Here is a 17286-nt window from a genome sequence, read left to right as displayed (position 1 = left end):
TGTATAGAATAAATATGCTTCTCAAGGGTAGACCAGGTTTTTTATCCCCATAAGAGAAAGCACTAAATATATTTTTTTCCTTCTGCCTCTGATGCAGAAAACTGTGCTAAATGTTCTTTTCTGGTTGGATCTTTCCATAATCCTTGATTCTTTAATCCCCGTTAGGCAAGTTTGTCTTAAACAAGAGTTTGTAATGTGAGCAATAGCAGTCAGACTTTATTGAGGACATTTTATTTAAACTATCAGATGTATTTTGACACTTAGATGCAAAAAGCCATAATTTAATTAACATTTCTCTGTTAAGTTTTGACGTTAGGCCCTTTAGGTGGTGCTAGGATTTCTCAGGAAAGAAAAAAAAAGAGGTGTTTTTTCTTCTGAGAAGAGGTCTTAGAAACTGGAACTGAAGAGCTTGAAGTAGATTCCTGCACTTTTTAACTTCCTTCATGCATTCTCTTAGTGTTTCCATCCAGGACCAGTGCAGCCCATCAGGATGTCCATTTAAGGCATATGTAGTGCAGATACCCTTCTGCTATGAGACTCCAAGGGACTGTCATCTCATTTGACTTACGAACAGCATTCAAGTGGTGATTATATGGCCAACTACCAAAAAGCAGATGTTGTTCAAGAGCAAAGCAAGAGAAGTGTCTTCTGTTCTATCACTTCTTTTGAATTACACTTTCATTTTTACCCCTCTGTTTCCTTTTTAGCCTTTTCGACATGGGAGGAGAGTATTACTGCTATGGCTCCGACATCACCTGCACCTTCCCTGCAAATGGAAAGTTCACTCCTGACCAGAGGGCTATCTATGAAGCAGTGCTGAAGTCATCGCGGGCTGTAATGAAAGCAGTCAAGCCAGGTAAAAAGATCAGTACCTGTCAGCAGGAATTGACAAGCTTAATGGCAGCATTCAGGCTGTCAAAACAATTATGTTCGCATTTAGAAAGTGCTGGAAAAGAGCAAGATGACAAAATTAATTTCCATGTTTAAGCAGCTCCTAATGGAGGATAGAGGAAGACATTTTGTGGCATTATGGGACATAGAGGACACACAACATTTTTCATACAACGCTTTTAAAGAAATAACACATAGACAATTATTTTAATCTTCCACTTTTTAAAATTTCTTTCATCTAGTGGAGGCAGTTGTTACTCTAGTGTTTGTTTATGCTGGCAGCCATCTTTTCAAGAAGCTTATATCAAAGTTTGAAGTCAGAGTTTGTGTGAACATGTGCCATGCTTCGGTTTGTTTCAAGTGTTTTCTGTATTTTATATGTAAGCTCAATAGAAACCTTCTGTTGAAAAAGAGGATGGAGTGTGCATCTTTGGGAAAGATACTCAATTAGCCTTAGAAAGCACTGGCTATCGAGTGCTTCACTGTATGTCTTAGCAGGCAAGCTAATTCATCAAGGATACACTTTGATAGCTGAAACAACTCAAGCATTTCTGAGTATTAGTATTACTAATGGAACAGCTTTGAGAAAAATGTGCTTAATGCACAAAGCACAGTTATCCTTTCAATTAACTGTATTAGCTTTCAGTCATCAGGTCTTGAGTGCATGAGCTTTCTGGATTGCCAGTCAGAACATACATTATTTTCCTGTTACACAAGCTGGCAGCAGCACTGTTCATTTGAGCAGCTTGGAAGGGATGAATAACACTTGAAGTTTATCTGCAAAATGAGACTAGATATTTTCCCATTTTAATAACAATGTGCATTCTCCATCATCTGCTGTTTCTCCCCTGAAGAATCTTGTTCCTGTTCTTCTTCATAGTTTGCTTTGCATTTCAGTGCCACCTTTAATTTCATGTAACATTTTTTGGCAGTATTTCATGCTAATAAGTTGTGGACTATCTTCAGAACTTGAGAGATAGTATGATGCTGTACTCAGGATGGTGTAGACAACTCCTCAGTTTACTTAACACTTTATTTATAGTGTCAAAAAATAAGGACATACTAAGTTAAGTATTTATGAAAAGTAGTTGCAAGTATCCTTTACTAGCCTTAGGAGTTTGAGAGTCGTAGACAGAGAAATCATTCTTAATGTCGGGCAGAAGATTGGACTGAACTTTATGTTCTCACTGTGATTTCATTGTCTTGCCCATTTAGAAGAATGGTGCAAATGCATTTGTGCTGTTTATGAGACTAGTAATAGTGAATTTTCTGGTTACAGAAAACAAGTTAAACACATGTTCTGTGGACTGGTTCACTGGTTTGGTTCATTTGGTACCTCTGTGTAGTGAAATGCAACCTGGACCTTTTGCACTCTGTTGAATTACAGATCTGGGTAGAGTCCTGCAATGTGCAAAAATTTTAACCACCTGGAAAAGTGCTTTTTAGGTCCATATGTCTCGTACCCTAGTCTTTTGCAACTTCTAACCCATCTGTCCACTAATGCAAAAAACCTGACAATTTTATTGTATTTTCATCTGATGACCTTTCAGAAACTCACCAAAGGATAAAGACTCTTTACTACTGAAATTGGTATGAAACACTTAATATAAGTAGTTGACAAAGAGGTATTTACAGTGTCTGAAATTAATTTACAGTGTTCTAAAGACAGTTCAAACTGAAATGATGAGTTGGATTAAATAGATATCCTCTTTTATATACGACTTTAAATAATTTTTAAAATCAGATAATCTTCAAATAGCTACTTAGTTATTTTTTTTCCAGTCGCACCCCTTATCTTACTAAAGGGGACACAGGAGATAAGACATTTCTGTAAAAGGCTTTCATACCTTCCACCAAATTCCTTTAAAATGTTTTGGTTGTTTTAGTTAGACACTGAGATGGACAGAAAAACTGCCATGTCCTATACTGTTGGACTGCTAGTTGAAAGTGCCATTGGATCTCCTGGAAAGCTAATATTCTGCTGTAGAAAAAGAAGAAATGGAACCACTGACTTTCATAGCATGGTTAATGTCACATAATTCTGAGGCTACTGAGAAACCCCAGAACCCCATGAAGGGGTGGATGCAAACTGAATGCATTGTTACTGCTGCCCAGAGAAAGCTCTTTCTGTGGGAGAGACTGCAGCCTCATTTGTCTCGTTGAACAAATCTAATTTCTTAGCTCATTGACTACAGCACCAGGATCTGCTCCTGGGGGAGCCGGGTACTGTCACAGAGGGGAGCAGGAAGGGATGATGTGAAATCAGCTCTCAAGTGTCTCTTCTCCCTATCTGATGGAAAGTTAATACTTTAGATCTCTGAAAAAGGAGGCAGAAAAGCTTGTGGGTTTAGAGGCACTAAATGTAAAACCCAGCCCCGTCATGTTTTAGTCAGATTTTCTGAATTATGGAGCCCTTGTTCATTTTGCTATTATTTTTGTTTATCTTCATTTCCTAGGGTTCTTAAGATCAAAGACAGTCAAGTGACTTGGCTGATATGGCAGTAACCATTCGTGGACAGGCTGTGCAGAAAGAGTGTACGCAGCAGAGTCAGCAACTGTAGAAAATAGTATTTCTCTCCAGCTGCAGAATTGGGGCCTTAATTATTCCTTGTGGCAAAGGGTCAGAGGGGACATCTAGTTGTTGTCTTCAGAAGGTTAATGATTCCTGGAGTCTTTCTCATTGCAAGATAGGGAGCGAGTACTTTAGGGAGAGTCACTAACCAAATACTGGGTTACATAACTGTGTTTATGGAAAGACACACATTTACTAGCAACCTTAAACATTTTATATAGATGTGTGTAGTTCAGAGATTTGCGCTTCTTTTTTCAGTTTGGCTGTCATATGAACCTAATTGACTCTCAAGTGAAGTTACCTTCTGAGAGACAACAGACCTCCTAATATATTTTGTTTATACTTCTATATACAAACACTTGACATAATTTTAAGAATACTCCAAAACATTGTGTTTTATTGTAGAAAAGCATTCATCTGACTACATCCTGTGCATGGTCCACACATGCAAACAGCTCAAATCACATGTATCGGTCTCCCTACCTTCCAACTGAAAGAACAGAATTCCTTCTGTGAGCCCAATAATATATTCTGAAAGTTAAGAAACGCTCTCTGTGGGATTGTAGCCTAAATTCAGTGCAGTCATCACAACTCCTGCCACAAACCATAGCTGTTTAAAATAAAAGGGGAGAAGGACATTCAGTCTTGCATAAGCAGCGATTTTGAAACTACTGAACATGGATCTGGTATGAAGACAGCAATGCTTGTCACTGAAGTGAAAGAGTCAAAAAGGCATGCTTGTGTGGCAGTGGAATAATTGTCTCTTTCCTACAAAGTCAGGCTCGTGATCCAAAATGTCAGAGGAATGTTGCATTTCTATTTAGGGGATATTCTTAATGTGTCAAGTCCATCTGGGTTAAATTTATTCTACCACAGAACTATAAAGCAGGGGCAGCTGTGCAGAATATTGACACTTCCATTCACTTTGGTGTCTGCATCATCTACTTCATACTCAGAACAGTGATTTGAGAAACAATTTGTCTTTACGTAGATATTCTACATAAAAAGAATTGTTAAAGAAGAGTGAAATTGTAAAGCCAAGTATCCCAGACTTAGAGTATCCCAGAAGTTAGTGTCCTAATTTGTCTTACTTCTGCATTCTTTTTTAATCTCATTAGATTTACTAAATTGGTTGAGGCATACTAGGTGCACTCCTGGAGCACATCTCCCAGTTTATTTTCATCTGAAATTAATTCGGCTCATGCACTTCAAAACTCCACTGTGTAAACCAAAACATAGTAAGTGGGGACAACCAAGAGATTTCACCTCCAAGCATGATTGGAATTAAAATCTTCTTCTAGATATGTCCATTGTTTCTCCCTCTGCTACCTTCAAGCAATACATATAACAGAAAGAGCTGAGCTAATGAGCAATTATTTAGTATTTTATTTTAACCTTTTGTTCCATGCATGGCCTAGAGCTGTTTATTGCCTACTGTTCAAAACCTGCTCTGAATCCAGAATTATGAGCATCCTCACCAGTTTTTCTCAGAGTGCTCTCCATAAACAGTTTGCAGGTGATTGTCAGGCAGTAAGTTCACTTGCACTTCATCTTAGTGATGTGGAAATGTGCAGCAGTTCCACTTCTGCAAGCAATGGCAGACAGGCTGGAGAAGCTAACATAAAAGCTTTTGACTCATTTGGGATTCCAAGATTGAAATTCATCAGACTTGAGATTTTTTTTTTAAGGGAGTTGAACATTCCTCTTGCTCAAACCTCAGCTGTTTTGACCTCTGTTACAGCTGTGAGTGCCCAGCCTTTCTGCAAATCAGACTCCAGATTGTCAAGCCAGACACTGTTAAAATGAAAGAAAAATATTAATGAACAAATGTAAAATAAATAAGTAAAAATAAAAAATTGTGTTTGAAGCAAGTTTTCTAGCATCCTGCTGGGAGTCTGAGGCAAGAATGGTTGCTTATTACCAGTGGCAACATTCAGGTGCATTTGCCATACTGTTTTTTTTTGTGAGGTGTCTTGTTACTTTTCCTGCACACTTTCAGCTTTTGCAACAGATGGAAGAGGAGTTATATGAGGAACAGATATCTTCAGTGGTCTAGCAGGACCTGTGCTTGTCTTGGAGTTAAGAGTCTTCTGGAAATAAGGTAGCCCTAGAACTAAATGAGCTTGGGGCTTCCTGTGGATTTGCATCTTGTGGTTGGTAGGAAGCTTTGGTTGGTCTGATGGAAGCTTTTCCACTGGGCTGAGGGTACTTCTGAGGCTATCCTCCGTGTGCATTCTCCTGTCTGTAATAACTCATGAATGGATGTTGCAGTTTTGCTTGCATCAGGGCTTTTGTCCTTTAGCCAGCTGCCGACATTACAAAATGTAGTGCTGGGTCTGTTCCTCTGGTGAGTGTCATTGAAAATCTCCAAAAAGTTTTAAATGTATTATTGTAGGACCGAAAAAGTCAGCATCACCAAAACAGTCTTGCTACTATTGAAATCCCATCTAAAGGAATAGATGGTCATGTAACTAAAGGACTGGACCATAACACATCAGCACTAAGGGTCCAAGTAAATATTGCACAGGCAGCATCAGTTGATGCTGCCTAACTCTGGAGTCCTTGATGATGTAACCATAGAAATACTGCTTTTAGTGTAGCTCTCCCCTACCCCTGTAATTTCCCAGGCTTAAAAAAGCAAACTGTGGTGGAAAAAAAAAGTATTGTGTAGCACAACATCAGTAGGCATAAGTCTATGTAGCGTAATCGTTAATGGCACAGTGTGAGGTCTCAACTCTAATGTCTGTAGTACCTCCAGTGGACAACTGTCCTGGTAGCAGTTGAAAGCCTGAACTGCAGAGGTAGATTAGACCCTTTTGTGAGCAAGTTTGACATGTCTGTTGGTAGTGGAAGGATCTGAAGAACTTGAAAGGGCACATGTGCATTGTTCCCAAATTCTGTCTCACTCCATTCTTTATCCCAGTTGCATAAGTTGGATCCAATGTCAATGTAACAGCTTTATTAACCATCATTTGTCATAAGTTACACCTGGGAGACCAGTATTATTTGCTCTCTGTCATTAATACAAATATGTTTGAAGAAACATGTAAAATAATTGGTTTTGCTGAAAGTCCCTCTCTGAAACTTCTAGAAAACAACTTCTTGAAGAAACACGATCTAGCTTTGAAGTTTGCCCTACTCTGAGCCAGGGTTTGGACCAGATACCCTCCTGGCATCCCTCCTAACCTAAATCACTCCATGGCTCTAAATATGTTCTGAAATGTACAAATGAAAATGTCAGTGATGTAAGAAAAAGAGATGTTGATGACAATCAATGCCCGTGTGTTCAACTCTAGCTCTTAACAGGGGAGGTAGTACTTTGCAAACCAACAGATAGTGATGTTCTCATATGGATGTTTTACTGTCAGTGATTCATGCAAGTCCAGTGGTGTTTGGGAGGATACTGTGGAGTAGCTTCTTTTTTATTCTTTAGCAAATGTCTGTGTATTTCTACCATGTCCTGCCTCTCAAGTGATTTCTGCTATTTATTATTTGGATTGGTATCTTGAGCATTTTGAGAATATTAATAATTAGAGTTCTACAAATGTAATTACTAGTTGATGTGGACAGTATGGTTTCTACGTATAGGGAGTTTCTATATACAGTTTCTATTTATAGAGACATTGCAGTTTCGCAAATGTGTTAAATCTTCTACTGTGTTGAGAAGAAATAGGAAGTATGCTTTAAGCTTTGCAATTAAAGCTATTTTGGATTAATGCACTAGATCATAAACAGAGTCTTTAAGATTAATGAGCTAAATATTGGAGCAATCACATACTTTCCATTTTCATCCCTTTGCACACTGGGACCTCCAAACATTCCTCCCTGTCTTCTCTATAGAGTAATGGAAAGCCACAGGAGAAGGGGAAGGAAGGGATCTTGCCGTGCTTAGAATTCCTGGTACTACTGCAAAACTTGTGTATGTTTAAAAAAATGAACAGAAAAAAATGTTTTCAATCTCTAAGTTATACACGTTAATGTTGAGGGGGAGAGGGAGAAAGAATTAAACCACCTCGATCAGTAGGGTCTATTGTCCTAAATTCCAGCTTAAAAAAAAAGATCTCTTTGTCTAGCAAACTGCTCCCAAGGAACAGTTGAGTAAGGCCAGATTGGCAGCCACTCAGTTCCCTATCTCTACATTTATATGATTTTAAAAGCTTGTATATCCCAAGTCCCTATTGAACTGAAATTACATTCAGACGTTAGCTGCACAGCTGGGAATATTTGCTGATTGATGTTTGTTTGTTTCAATAAAATGAAAAATAAAAAATAGTTCCAAATATGCACAGAAGTTGTTGTTCACCAAGTCAGTTTATGTGCAGTGTGAAAGCTTTCCTCCTTGGGATGATGACATTGCTATAGGGTCTCCCTACAGGATTTGGACCTCTGCATTTTTTCAAGTTGGAGCTCATGCTCAGGGGTATATGCATATCTCCAAGTCCTGTATTTTACTATCCAGGAGAGTGAGTATTGTGTTGCCTCTGGCTTTCAGGCTTTGCTTTTCTGATAAATGCTGTGGAGGAACATCTTGAAAGAAGTCTCTGTCCCAGGACTAACATCTCTGATAATGGAAGATGGAGGTTTCTCCATACTAGGGCTGGAAGATTCCTTGCCTGTTCATAACTTTCCCAGAACTCAAGTTTCACATAAAGACATGGGGTCTTTAAGCTCTTGAATCCTTGCTTTCAGGATCAAAGATCAGCCATTGCAGATTTCATTGATGCCAGGATTGCCATATAATCTTTGAGCAAGAAAGTACAGTCAAGTACACTTCAAAACCATTCAAACCCCAGTACAGTCAAAAACATTTCAGGCAAAGAAGTAAACCCACATGTCAAGCAAGTAAAACATCCTTCTATTAATCATGTAGATATCAGCTGATCCTTAGAACCTACCAGAAATCGGTTCCCTTTTGCTATAGGTGCTGAATAAATGCAAAGAATTATTAGTTCCCAAAAAAGCCTAAGGTCTTTTGAGGTAAAGAGACCAAAGAGGGAGGGTTGAAGCAAACAACCAGTGAGCGCAGGCCAGCAGCAGTCTGGCTTGCTATACAGAAAGTTCTCTGTAGGTGAAGGTCCCTCCTCTGTCCCTGCTCCAGCTGACTCACCAGGTTGAGTCTTGTATTTTGCAGTTGAGAGTAGGTGTCTCAAGGTGTTTTTCTCAAGTTAGCAGTAACCCTTCCACTCTGGCATTTCTCTATTGTGTTCAGTAAATTTAGGGCCAAACTGCACGAGGTGCAGAATGATTCAGAGAAAAGCATTAGAACCTCCTGTAGGTCTAACTCTGAGGCCTTCCTTTAAAGGCCAGGAAAAAAGGTCTTCAGGAGTTCCCTAGGATGAAAAGTGACAACTCCATGGTGCACCGCTTGCCATACACAACCTTAAAACCAGGCTCAGCATGTTAGTTTTTAGGTTGCTGCTACAGTTGTGCTTAGGGTTTGAGTGTTGTCCACTCCTCTTTCTGGTTTTGCCTTGGTGGCAGAGGATCAAAGAAAGCCTTGTGTATTTGTAGGAGCAGGATGCTAAACAAAGTTAATCCCACCTGATCTTGATCTTTGTCTTACTGGGCAGCTGTGTGAAACCCTGTGCCCACTTCTTCTGTCTTTCTCCTGATTTCTTCAAATTTTGTTCATTGGGCCACTTTGTAATGGAGGGACCCACCTTAGCTAGTTTCCAAATGTACATCACTGCAAGGAATGTTGTCAATTAGAAGGACAAACCAAAGCAGTTTCTTTATTTTCCAATGTTTTGCCTCCTCCCTGATTACCTGCTGCTAAAGGATTCAAGAAGTAAAGCTCATGCAGGTAGATATAAGCCCAGGGACTTTAGAGGGTGAATGGTCTGTATTTTTGTACAGCAGAATGTAAACTTTGGATGGTGCATACTCCAGAAAACATTTTGGTATCTAAATATTGAGGCATGGTTCTTTCAGTGAGACTGTGAGGAGGAGGTAGGTTCAGTGAAGAAGTCAGTTTCATAAATAATGTATTTTATACAACAGAAAATGCTGTGATTTGGATTCAGAGTAGCAGTATGTTCTAATAATGTGTCTCTAACAAAAAAATTATAGTGGAGAATTTAGCTCACATATGACAGTGCTAAAACCAGGGATTAGAATAACCCAAATAATTAAAGAACTGTTTAATTGGAAACTAATAGCTAGAGTATTTGACATAGCAGATTGTATTACTGGCAGTTGTTTCTGTTAAGTTGTGCTTAGGAACATATGCAAATTCAAAATTTGCAACTTCACAGATTACTACTTCTTTTTGTCCATGACAATTCTGTAATTTCTTTAAAATTCAAATTTATTTTTGTTTGCTACTATTTTGAATACTGGTTTAGAGTAATTGTCACTGTATGCAACTAGGATTAAAATTTATTATATGTAAAGAAATTAATTGGAACTGTTATTAATATTTATTCCTTCTGAGTTGAGTTCTCATTCACATGCAGTTGGAATTTTTTGTATGCAAGTCATTTGAGTTTTCTTTTATGTAGTCCAGAGTTGTACTTAGTAGAACACCATGTGGGCACGCTTGTCTGTTGTGCTGTATAAAAACAGTAGCTAATTTTGATGAATTTTTAGAAAGAAATTGGACTGTAAACTGGACCTTTTGACAATAGCACAACAGGGAAGGGTGTGGGAGCGCAATCTATTTTACAGTTTGTATAATTTCAGAATGCCCATATGAATTATTCCCATTCAGATTGTCATATTTTAGGCCAAGTGCTGCTGATCATTATTAATCTGCTGTAACATCCAAAGCAAAACAATTATTCTCAGAAATAAAACATTAATGACAGAAGTTGAAGATTTTATACTAATTCCTCTGAAGAACAAATGCTTTCAGGCCATGTTGCAACCAATACTTGATATTCACAAATCCTTCTGAATGACACCACAGTACTATTTTTTCTCCCCTTGCAGTTAAGAATGTGTTATTGTGTTAAAGACAGATTGGAAAGTAAATCTTGTCAATATATGTTTTAAAAAGCTATTTGTAGTCTGCTCTTTCTCTTCTCTATTGAATGGAGTTGGCTGTATTTTTCTTGCTATCATTAATGTTCATAAATAAGTTTCTCTTTGAATACTAACTCTCTGAGATTGACCCAGAAAAGCTAGTATAGCTTCCTGTGGTAAGTTAATTACGTTTTTGTCAGTGTAAGTGGTTAAAGCATCAGCCACCACTTGGGAAGTAAAAGCTGAAGGAACTAAAGGATGCACGGACAATACTGACAATCAAGTTGCAATCCTTGATTCTTGCAAGATATTATTAAATAAAATGGTGTCATTGATTACTGGAGCTCTCACTGTTGGACACGTAACCTACAGCAAGAGGTGAAAGAAAAAGGCAGTATTTTCTGTCAAATTCAGCAAATCCTCCAGTCCTTCTGTGCAATCAGCAATCTGTTGAAATGCAGGATTTCAGACTACAAGTCTGACTGCAAACCTTCTGGGAGCTGCTCTTCCCCACTTGTGACTAACGCACAGGAGCTGACCCATGCATACAGTGACCACTGCAATGTTAGGAAGACTAAAATAATGCTGAGTTATTTCCAAGTGTATAAAACCAGGCACTTTAGAACAGTTGGGCCTTTCTGCCCTGAAGTCCCTCTTGTGTGGAGGTCTCTGTGCAGCCTTTCTGGGGGAGGTGTCTCTGGGAGCTGCCGGGGTTCAGGGGCAAACCTGCAGCTTTCCAGCCCAACTGCACATTTGGGTTTTTCCACAACTTTATGTGGTTCTTCAAAGGTGCTGCTTGTACAAAGCAAATACATTTAGAAGTCTTTACAGACTTAGAGCCTAAACTAGCTACAGGTTTTTTAGCCTTTCTCTACTGAATGGGGTTTGGTTTAAGGCTGTTTTTTTTTTTTTAAATCCTTTTTTTCCTAATCGTAACAAGTTGTAATATTGTACAGTTCTAATTTTAATAGTGACTTTGGGGGGTATACACTGCTTTTACTTGTTCTGATGTGCACTGATTTTCTCCCAGTTCAGTATTCAGGAAATGCACTCATTACACATTGTAATTTGAGTTGAAGTACAAAGTTCGTGAGTCCTTCGATCTTGACACTGCATCAGCTGTAGCTGTCAGAGTGCAAACCTGCTAGACATAGATTATGCTGTTTGCCCTGAATCTTATCTAAAGAGTCTTTTCTAAGCTTCAAAGATTGATAAGTTTCCATATCCCAATCACTCCCTCCAAGCACTTCCCTCCTTCCCCCAATCTTTTCCCTCTTCTTTTCAATGTACACCTTTTGTAAGGAACTTGCAGTAAAATCCATAGTGTCTACCAGCGCTTCTCAATCCCAGTGCTGCATCTTTCCAGATGTGGAAAAAATCCCACCTCTTGTTCCACATCTGCATCTACTCAAATTGGTTTTCTCAAGGTTTCAGTATGACTGTCTGTTATCTTGATCTTGCCTCTGATGTGTTATAGATCATCGTGTGCAGGGTGTATAATGGGGAGAATGGGTTTACCACTTAAAGCTTCCATCATACTGATGCAAAAGAAATATCACACTACAACCGAATAGCACAATGCTATTCAGTCTTTTGAAGTAGAGGTCCAAATTTTGGAGGTGATGGAGAGTCATCTCTGTTTCTCTGCAGTAACTCCTGCTCCTGTCAGGCAGCTGCATCTTACTGGCGAGCTGAGGTTTTTGAAGGAGCCCATCCTCATTTGGAGCTGGAGCACTGGGAGTCATGGCACAGAGCAGACTGAAGTCTCGTAATCCCTGCAGTCAGTACTGCAGGTATCTGCAGGTATGACACAGCAGCAAATTCAATATAGTTCCCATCACTTTTTTAGAATGGGAAAGTTAACAAGCTCTTCTTATTATATGGCAGCCAGTTGCAGCCATGTCACTGCTGTAAAATACAGTCTAAAATTGCATCGCTGAATTAGGCATCCGTATAGCCATCAGATGCTGACTCTGTGAGGCTTACGGGTAATTATCTACACAGTATATGAAGCTTTGAACAGCTTCACTGTTGCCCAAACATTGTTCGAGTACAGCATTTTGGTTTCTCACTGATTCCTTGTCTAGTTGCAGTTGCCTTATCTGGTGCAGCAAAAAAACAAGCTCAAAAACTGAGCAACTACTATTTCATTTGGTGGGCCAAAAGCAAAGCATGAAAATCAGAAATACAACAAATTCTTCTCTAGCACCCAAATGAAGAGAAGTAATTGGTTTTAGTTTTTAAATGATATTTTGGTTTGTTTTTTAAACTGGATTTGATTGGAATTTTTAAGGACCTATTGTTTTATGTCTGATATGGTCACTGTGTACTGGCAGATTTTAATCTGTTCCAGTGAGTTGCTGGCTGGACAGGGATTGCATTATGTCTGTGTTTCAGTGGCACTGCCAGGGGACATTGGGCCTTTTGCCCTTGTCTGTGGACACTCAAATTAAATGTAACTTAACCTTAGCACAATTTGGGGAGAAGTTACTACAACCTTGCCATACTAATTTTTTTTAGTAAGATTGTGACATCTGTGCTGGCAAAAAAAACCCCACCCTACAACAACAAAAAAACCCTGCTAAATCATTTGTGGTTTAATCATTGTCACATTACAACCACAAAGTACCCTAAGTAGTGGCCAAAAAAATCCTGTTAGACCTTTTCTGAGCAGTTTCCAACCAAAGTGGCTAAATACCACGCAGTAATTCTAAATTACTTTTGTATGCTGTTTCTACTTTATGTTCTTGAATAGCTTCTAATAAAACCTCAGAAAATAATCACTGGAATGAAAATACCAGTGAGTTAACAGCAACTGAGGAATGGTTTATAGTGTGATATGTTATAGCAACTCATCTTTTTAATTCTACTGTTTAAAACGTTATGGTATGTTCATTAAAAGATAGGGATGATTTTGATTTCTGGTTTAACTAGAAGCATTTTTTTTTTTTTTTTGTGAACAAAAATCTTCCCTATTAATGGTGTGATCAAAGAGGTCACAGATTATTGCAGAGATCTCTATGTGATGATTCTGAGTCCCTAAAAAATATTTTGTCTGAAACTTAGGGGTGTGGGGGGGGATCGGCGGTGTGTTGGCAAACAGATAATTAGGAAATATTTTCAAGGAAATAAAAAATAGTCATTTTATCTTTTTCTTTTCTGTCACAATAATATCTGAAAATATCAGATAACATTTAGGTTGGTGGGAATATTTAAAAACCCTTTTTAGTAAACATAATGTATTAAATTTGCCATTTTTAAACATAGTACCTCACACATCTGCAAACCTCTGCTATACCATTTGCCTGGTGTCTGAAAATCAACAGCCTCCATAGTTATATGCTGTTTAATTAATCCATAATCTGTCACATTTAATTATCAGAAGTATCCACTGCCTGGTCGTTGCTGTGTAGTTCATTCACTCTTTATCTCAAGGGATCTCAAATGCTTTGGTTGCTGTATAAGGTGCTTTTTGTCCTGGCCTCTCACCCAAGCACTTGCTGCATGGCAGGTAACGAATCGCAACCTAATGAGCCTTGGTAACTGAGCTTTCCTGGGGAGCCAGCCGCTGGTTCAGTGACCTGTATTATCCAGTATCTCGTTTGGCAGAGAATTAAGAATGGAGCAGACACATCATCAGCAGATTTTCCCAAGTGCAGACTCACTTTGGTACAAGCTGTCAAAGTCCAAGGACCCTCCAATCTAGCTTTCTAAACCTCATCTGTCGGTGGACTATAATTGGTTTATAAATTGGCTTAAAGATAGTAATGGAACTAACCTTTTTACACTAAAAGCTTGTCTGCAACTATGATAAACCTTTTTACACAAAAAGCATGTCTGCAACTATTGTAAACTTCGCGAAAGCTTAAAAATAATAGTCCTGAATAATTTATGAGTAAAACATCCTAGTGGGTCATTGGTGGTAGGAGGTTAGGGCAGGCTGGTGTTGCAAAACCATCAGCCATTGCAGTAATTCACATAACTGATGTTAGAGCCACTTGTGTAGATGTTGTTTTGTTGTAATTTTTAGTTGGTTTTTAACTGTTTTTTCTCACTACAAGAATGTTAATACAGTGTTTGACTTCTGCTGTGTCAGCTTGCAGCAGGTGACAGAGCTCCTCACCGGACCACAGGTAATCCAAAAATCTGAAGTGCCTGAACATCAAGTAACCTCCATGAATTAAGGATTGTTTGTACAACATATTATTCGTTCAGCATTGTTTAGTTAGTGTTTTTTCTTCACATCTGCAAATGCTGTCCTGTTGGGCAGATCGTTCCCTGGCTGCCTGCACAGAGGCTTCTTTATTATCATTTTCTTTGTTTTAACATGATAAAGCTATCCACACATAGATGTTTGCACAGACATCTGAACAGAATATAGATATCTCAGTCCTTTAACACAAAGATTCACATGTTCTCACTGCAAATCCTTCTGACACGTCCAGATTGTTGAATTGCACATCATGTGAGAGTACCGAAAAATTCGGTTTGTGGCTTTCCTAGTCAAGTTAGCTGTGATATTTCATTTTTCATCCCTTCTCTGCTTTCTGCAATTACTGGAGTATGGACATAGGAAAATTAGATTAGCATAATCTGAGGACTTTTGCTCTTCAAGTATACTTACTAGTTAACTTAAATGACAGTTGAGTGCAGACATGCCAGCCAGTCCCAGAGACAGCTGGGTTTGCAGAGGCCAATGTATTATAAAGATTCCAATTGCCAGATAAACTTAATATACTTCTAGGTTAAAAGTAAATTTGAAGAGTTGTATACTTCTGTTTACTGTATATTAAATGTATACAACATATGAATATACATTATGTAAAAAATGGACTAAGAGATCTTTCTTGAATTGGGATGGCTTCCTTTCTTAAATAGATTGTGTTCTGTTCTTTTAAGTAAGGGCCTTATTACTGTACAGTAGTTCTTTCTCTTAACAAAGTTCATGTTTTTAAGATTGTCAAATTGCCTGTTTAAAAACAGGGGGGAAACCTGATTGTACCTTATTATTAAAATTTATTCCTAGCATAAAGGGAATCAGCTCATATCAAACAAGGCAAGGATATCACCATTTTTTTAAGCAAAGACCAGTAAGGTCACTCCACTTAGTTCACTGTCTCTAGTCAGCTCAGAAATATCCTCGTATTTTGTCTTAGCACACTAGTAATAGTCTGTGTCTGTTTAACTGTATTACACATTGTGTAGGTTAAGTGGCTTGGAAGGTGGTGACCTAATAGTGCAAAATACTACCACACTGTAGTCATAGTAGAATAAAATGTGAGGCCAGACAATAGAATAGAAAATGAGTCTATTCATAAACACTTTTTTTAAATTAAGACTATTTGAATACCTGTTTACTTGTAAAACAAGATTTGTACTATTCAGTGGGTCACCTTCAGCAGTAGCTTAATTTCCCTCCAGCCAGAGCTGTCGTAGTGCTATGTGCAGCTTCTGCAACATGCATGAGAGAGCTGGAGCTAAAGTACATCCCAACTCCAGCAAAACTGATGGCACTGACTAGATGATAAAAGAGTGGTCCAGAGTCGTTTTGCTGGGCTCTGTCCGAAACTCTGCCCTTGTTCCAAGAGAGGGCCCAGAGCTACAGATTTTCCATCCAGCCCTCATTATTTATTCCACAGTGGAGCTTTTTGTTGTTCTCAGTCTCTAATGAAACAGATAAGATGAATAAAAACCAAAACAGATGGAGAATGCAGAGCCCTGGGCAGGCAGAGAGGGGAAATAGTCATGCTTTTTCTCAATGAGGGAAAAATTTAAAAGTAGAGGCAAGGGAAGAAGGGGCTCTAATGGATTTGCTCAGTGCCCAGAAGTACTCAGGATTTACAACCACAGCAATCTTTTCTGTTAGGGCAGTAGAGTCATTCATTTGCTCTGTTAAACTTGTGCAGACAAATGGATATGTGTTTTGGGTGGTTTTATTTCTGATCGGTTTAATCTTTGTATCTCTTCCTTAGTTTGATAAAGGTCGCTGTATCTCTTTAAGTGGAGACTGTGGGTTTGGATTGAAACAAATAGTGCCAGCACAGCTGTAGAGGGAAGCTGTGCTGCAAACAACAGACACCTCATCTTCAGTTCTTTCAGGCACCTCATCTTCAGTTGATTCAGAGCATCCGGGATATGGTTGTGTTCTGTCTTACAGTAATGGAGTTCTGACCTTTGCTTATATCAAGAGAAGGTGAGGCTTCAAATAGTTGACCAGGGTCAGATGTTACATATGGCTTTGCAGTCACAGGGATGAAAATAGAAGACTTATAGTAATACTCAGCTAAGAAATCATGGTAGAGATCTCGAAAGAATATCTAGTGTCCCCAGAAAGAATATTAAAGATTTTCAGAGCAGTTAGAGTTGACTGCAAAGTGCAGAAGCTGAACTGGGAGTTACACACAGAAATTCTGTATTCCCACTACTACAAAAAAAAAAAAAACAAAAAAACAGGAAAGCAATTGTGATTCAGTAATACTTCCAGTTTGATATCTGTAATGTCAGTGCAATAGTTTGTAACTATTTCAATTTATCATGCAGTAGATTGGAGCCAAATGTGAGATAGCTGTGAAACACAGATGAATCTAGAGAACTACTAGTTATAGTTGTATTAATTCTTACTGGAAGAAAAATCTAAATTCCTTTTTAAAGGAGGGAAAACACAAAAATAGCACATTTTGAACAGGAAGACTGCATACATTTTGTAGGTGGGAACTGTTACTTTTTGTGAGGAAACAACAACAGAGAGTTTGTCCAGCGTATTGTGCTGCACACCTCTGTCTTGTGGTCTTGCTTGGGCAACGAAGGTGCTGCTTCAACTACATGCATTCAACAGGCTAAAAAGTTTGATCTCTGAGTAA

At 38.5% G+C, this 17286-nt stretch overlaps 1 protein-coding gene across 1 annotated transcript in view; it reads left to right on the top strand.

The window, feature by feature from the left end:
- The window catches only part of PEPD (peptidase D), a 141492-nt gene that overhangs the window by 102894 nt on the left and 21312 nt on the right, over window positions 1-17286 (top strand). Inside the window, exon 12 of the mRNA XM_042797725.1 lies at window positions 708-856. Coding sequence (XP_042653659.1) covers window positions 708-856 — 149 coding nt within the window. The remainder of the gene's footprint in view (window positions 1-707; window positions 857-17286) is intronic.

Source organism: Tyto alba, unplaced genomic scaffold (assembly GCF_018691265.1).
Source record: "Tyto alba isolate M040663 unplaced genomic scaffold, T.alba_DEE_v4.0 Super-Scaffold_26, whole genome shotgun sequence".
Classification (NCBI taxonomy): Eukaryota; Metazoa; Chordata; class Aves; order Strigiformes; family Tytonidae; genus Tyto; species Tyto alba.
The sequence above is the reverse complement of the archived record's forward strand: the minus strand, read 5'-3'. Positions and strand labels throughout refer to the sequence as shown.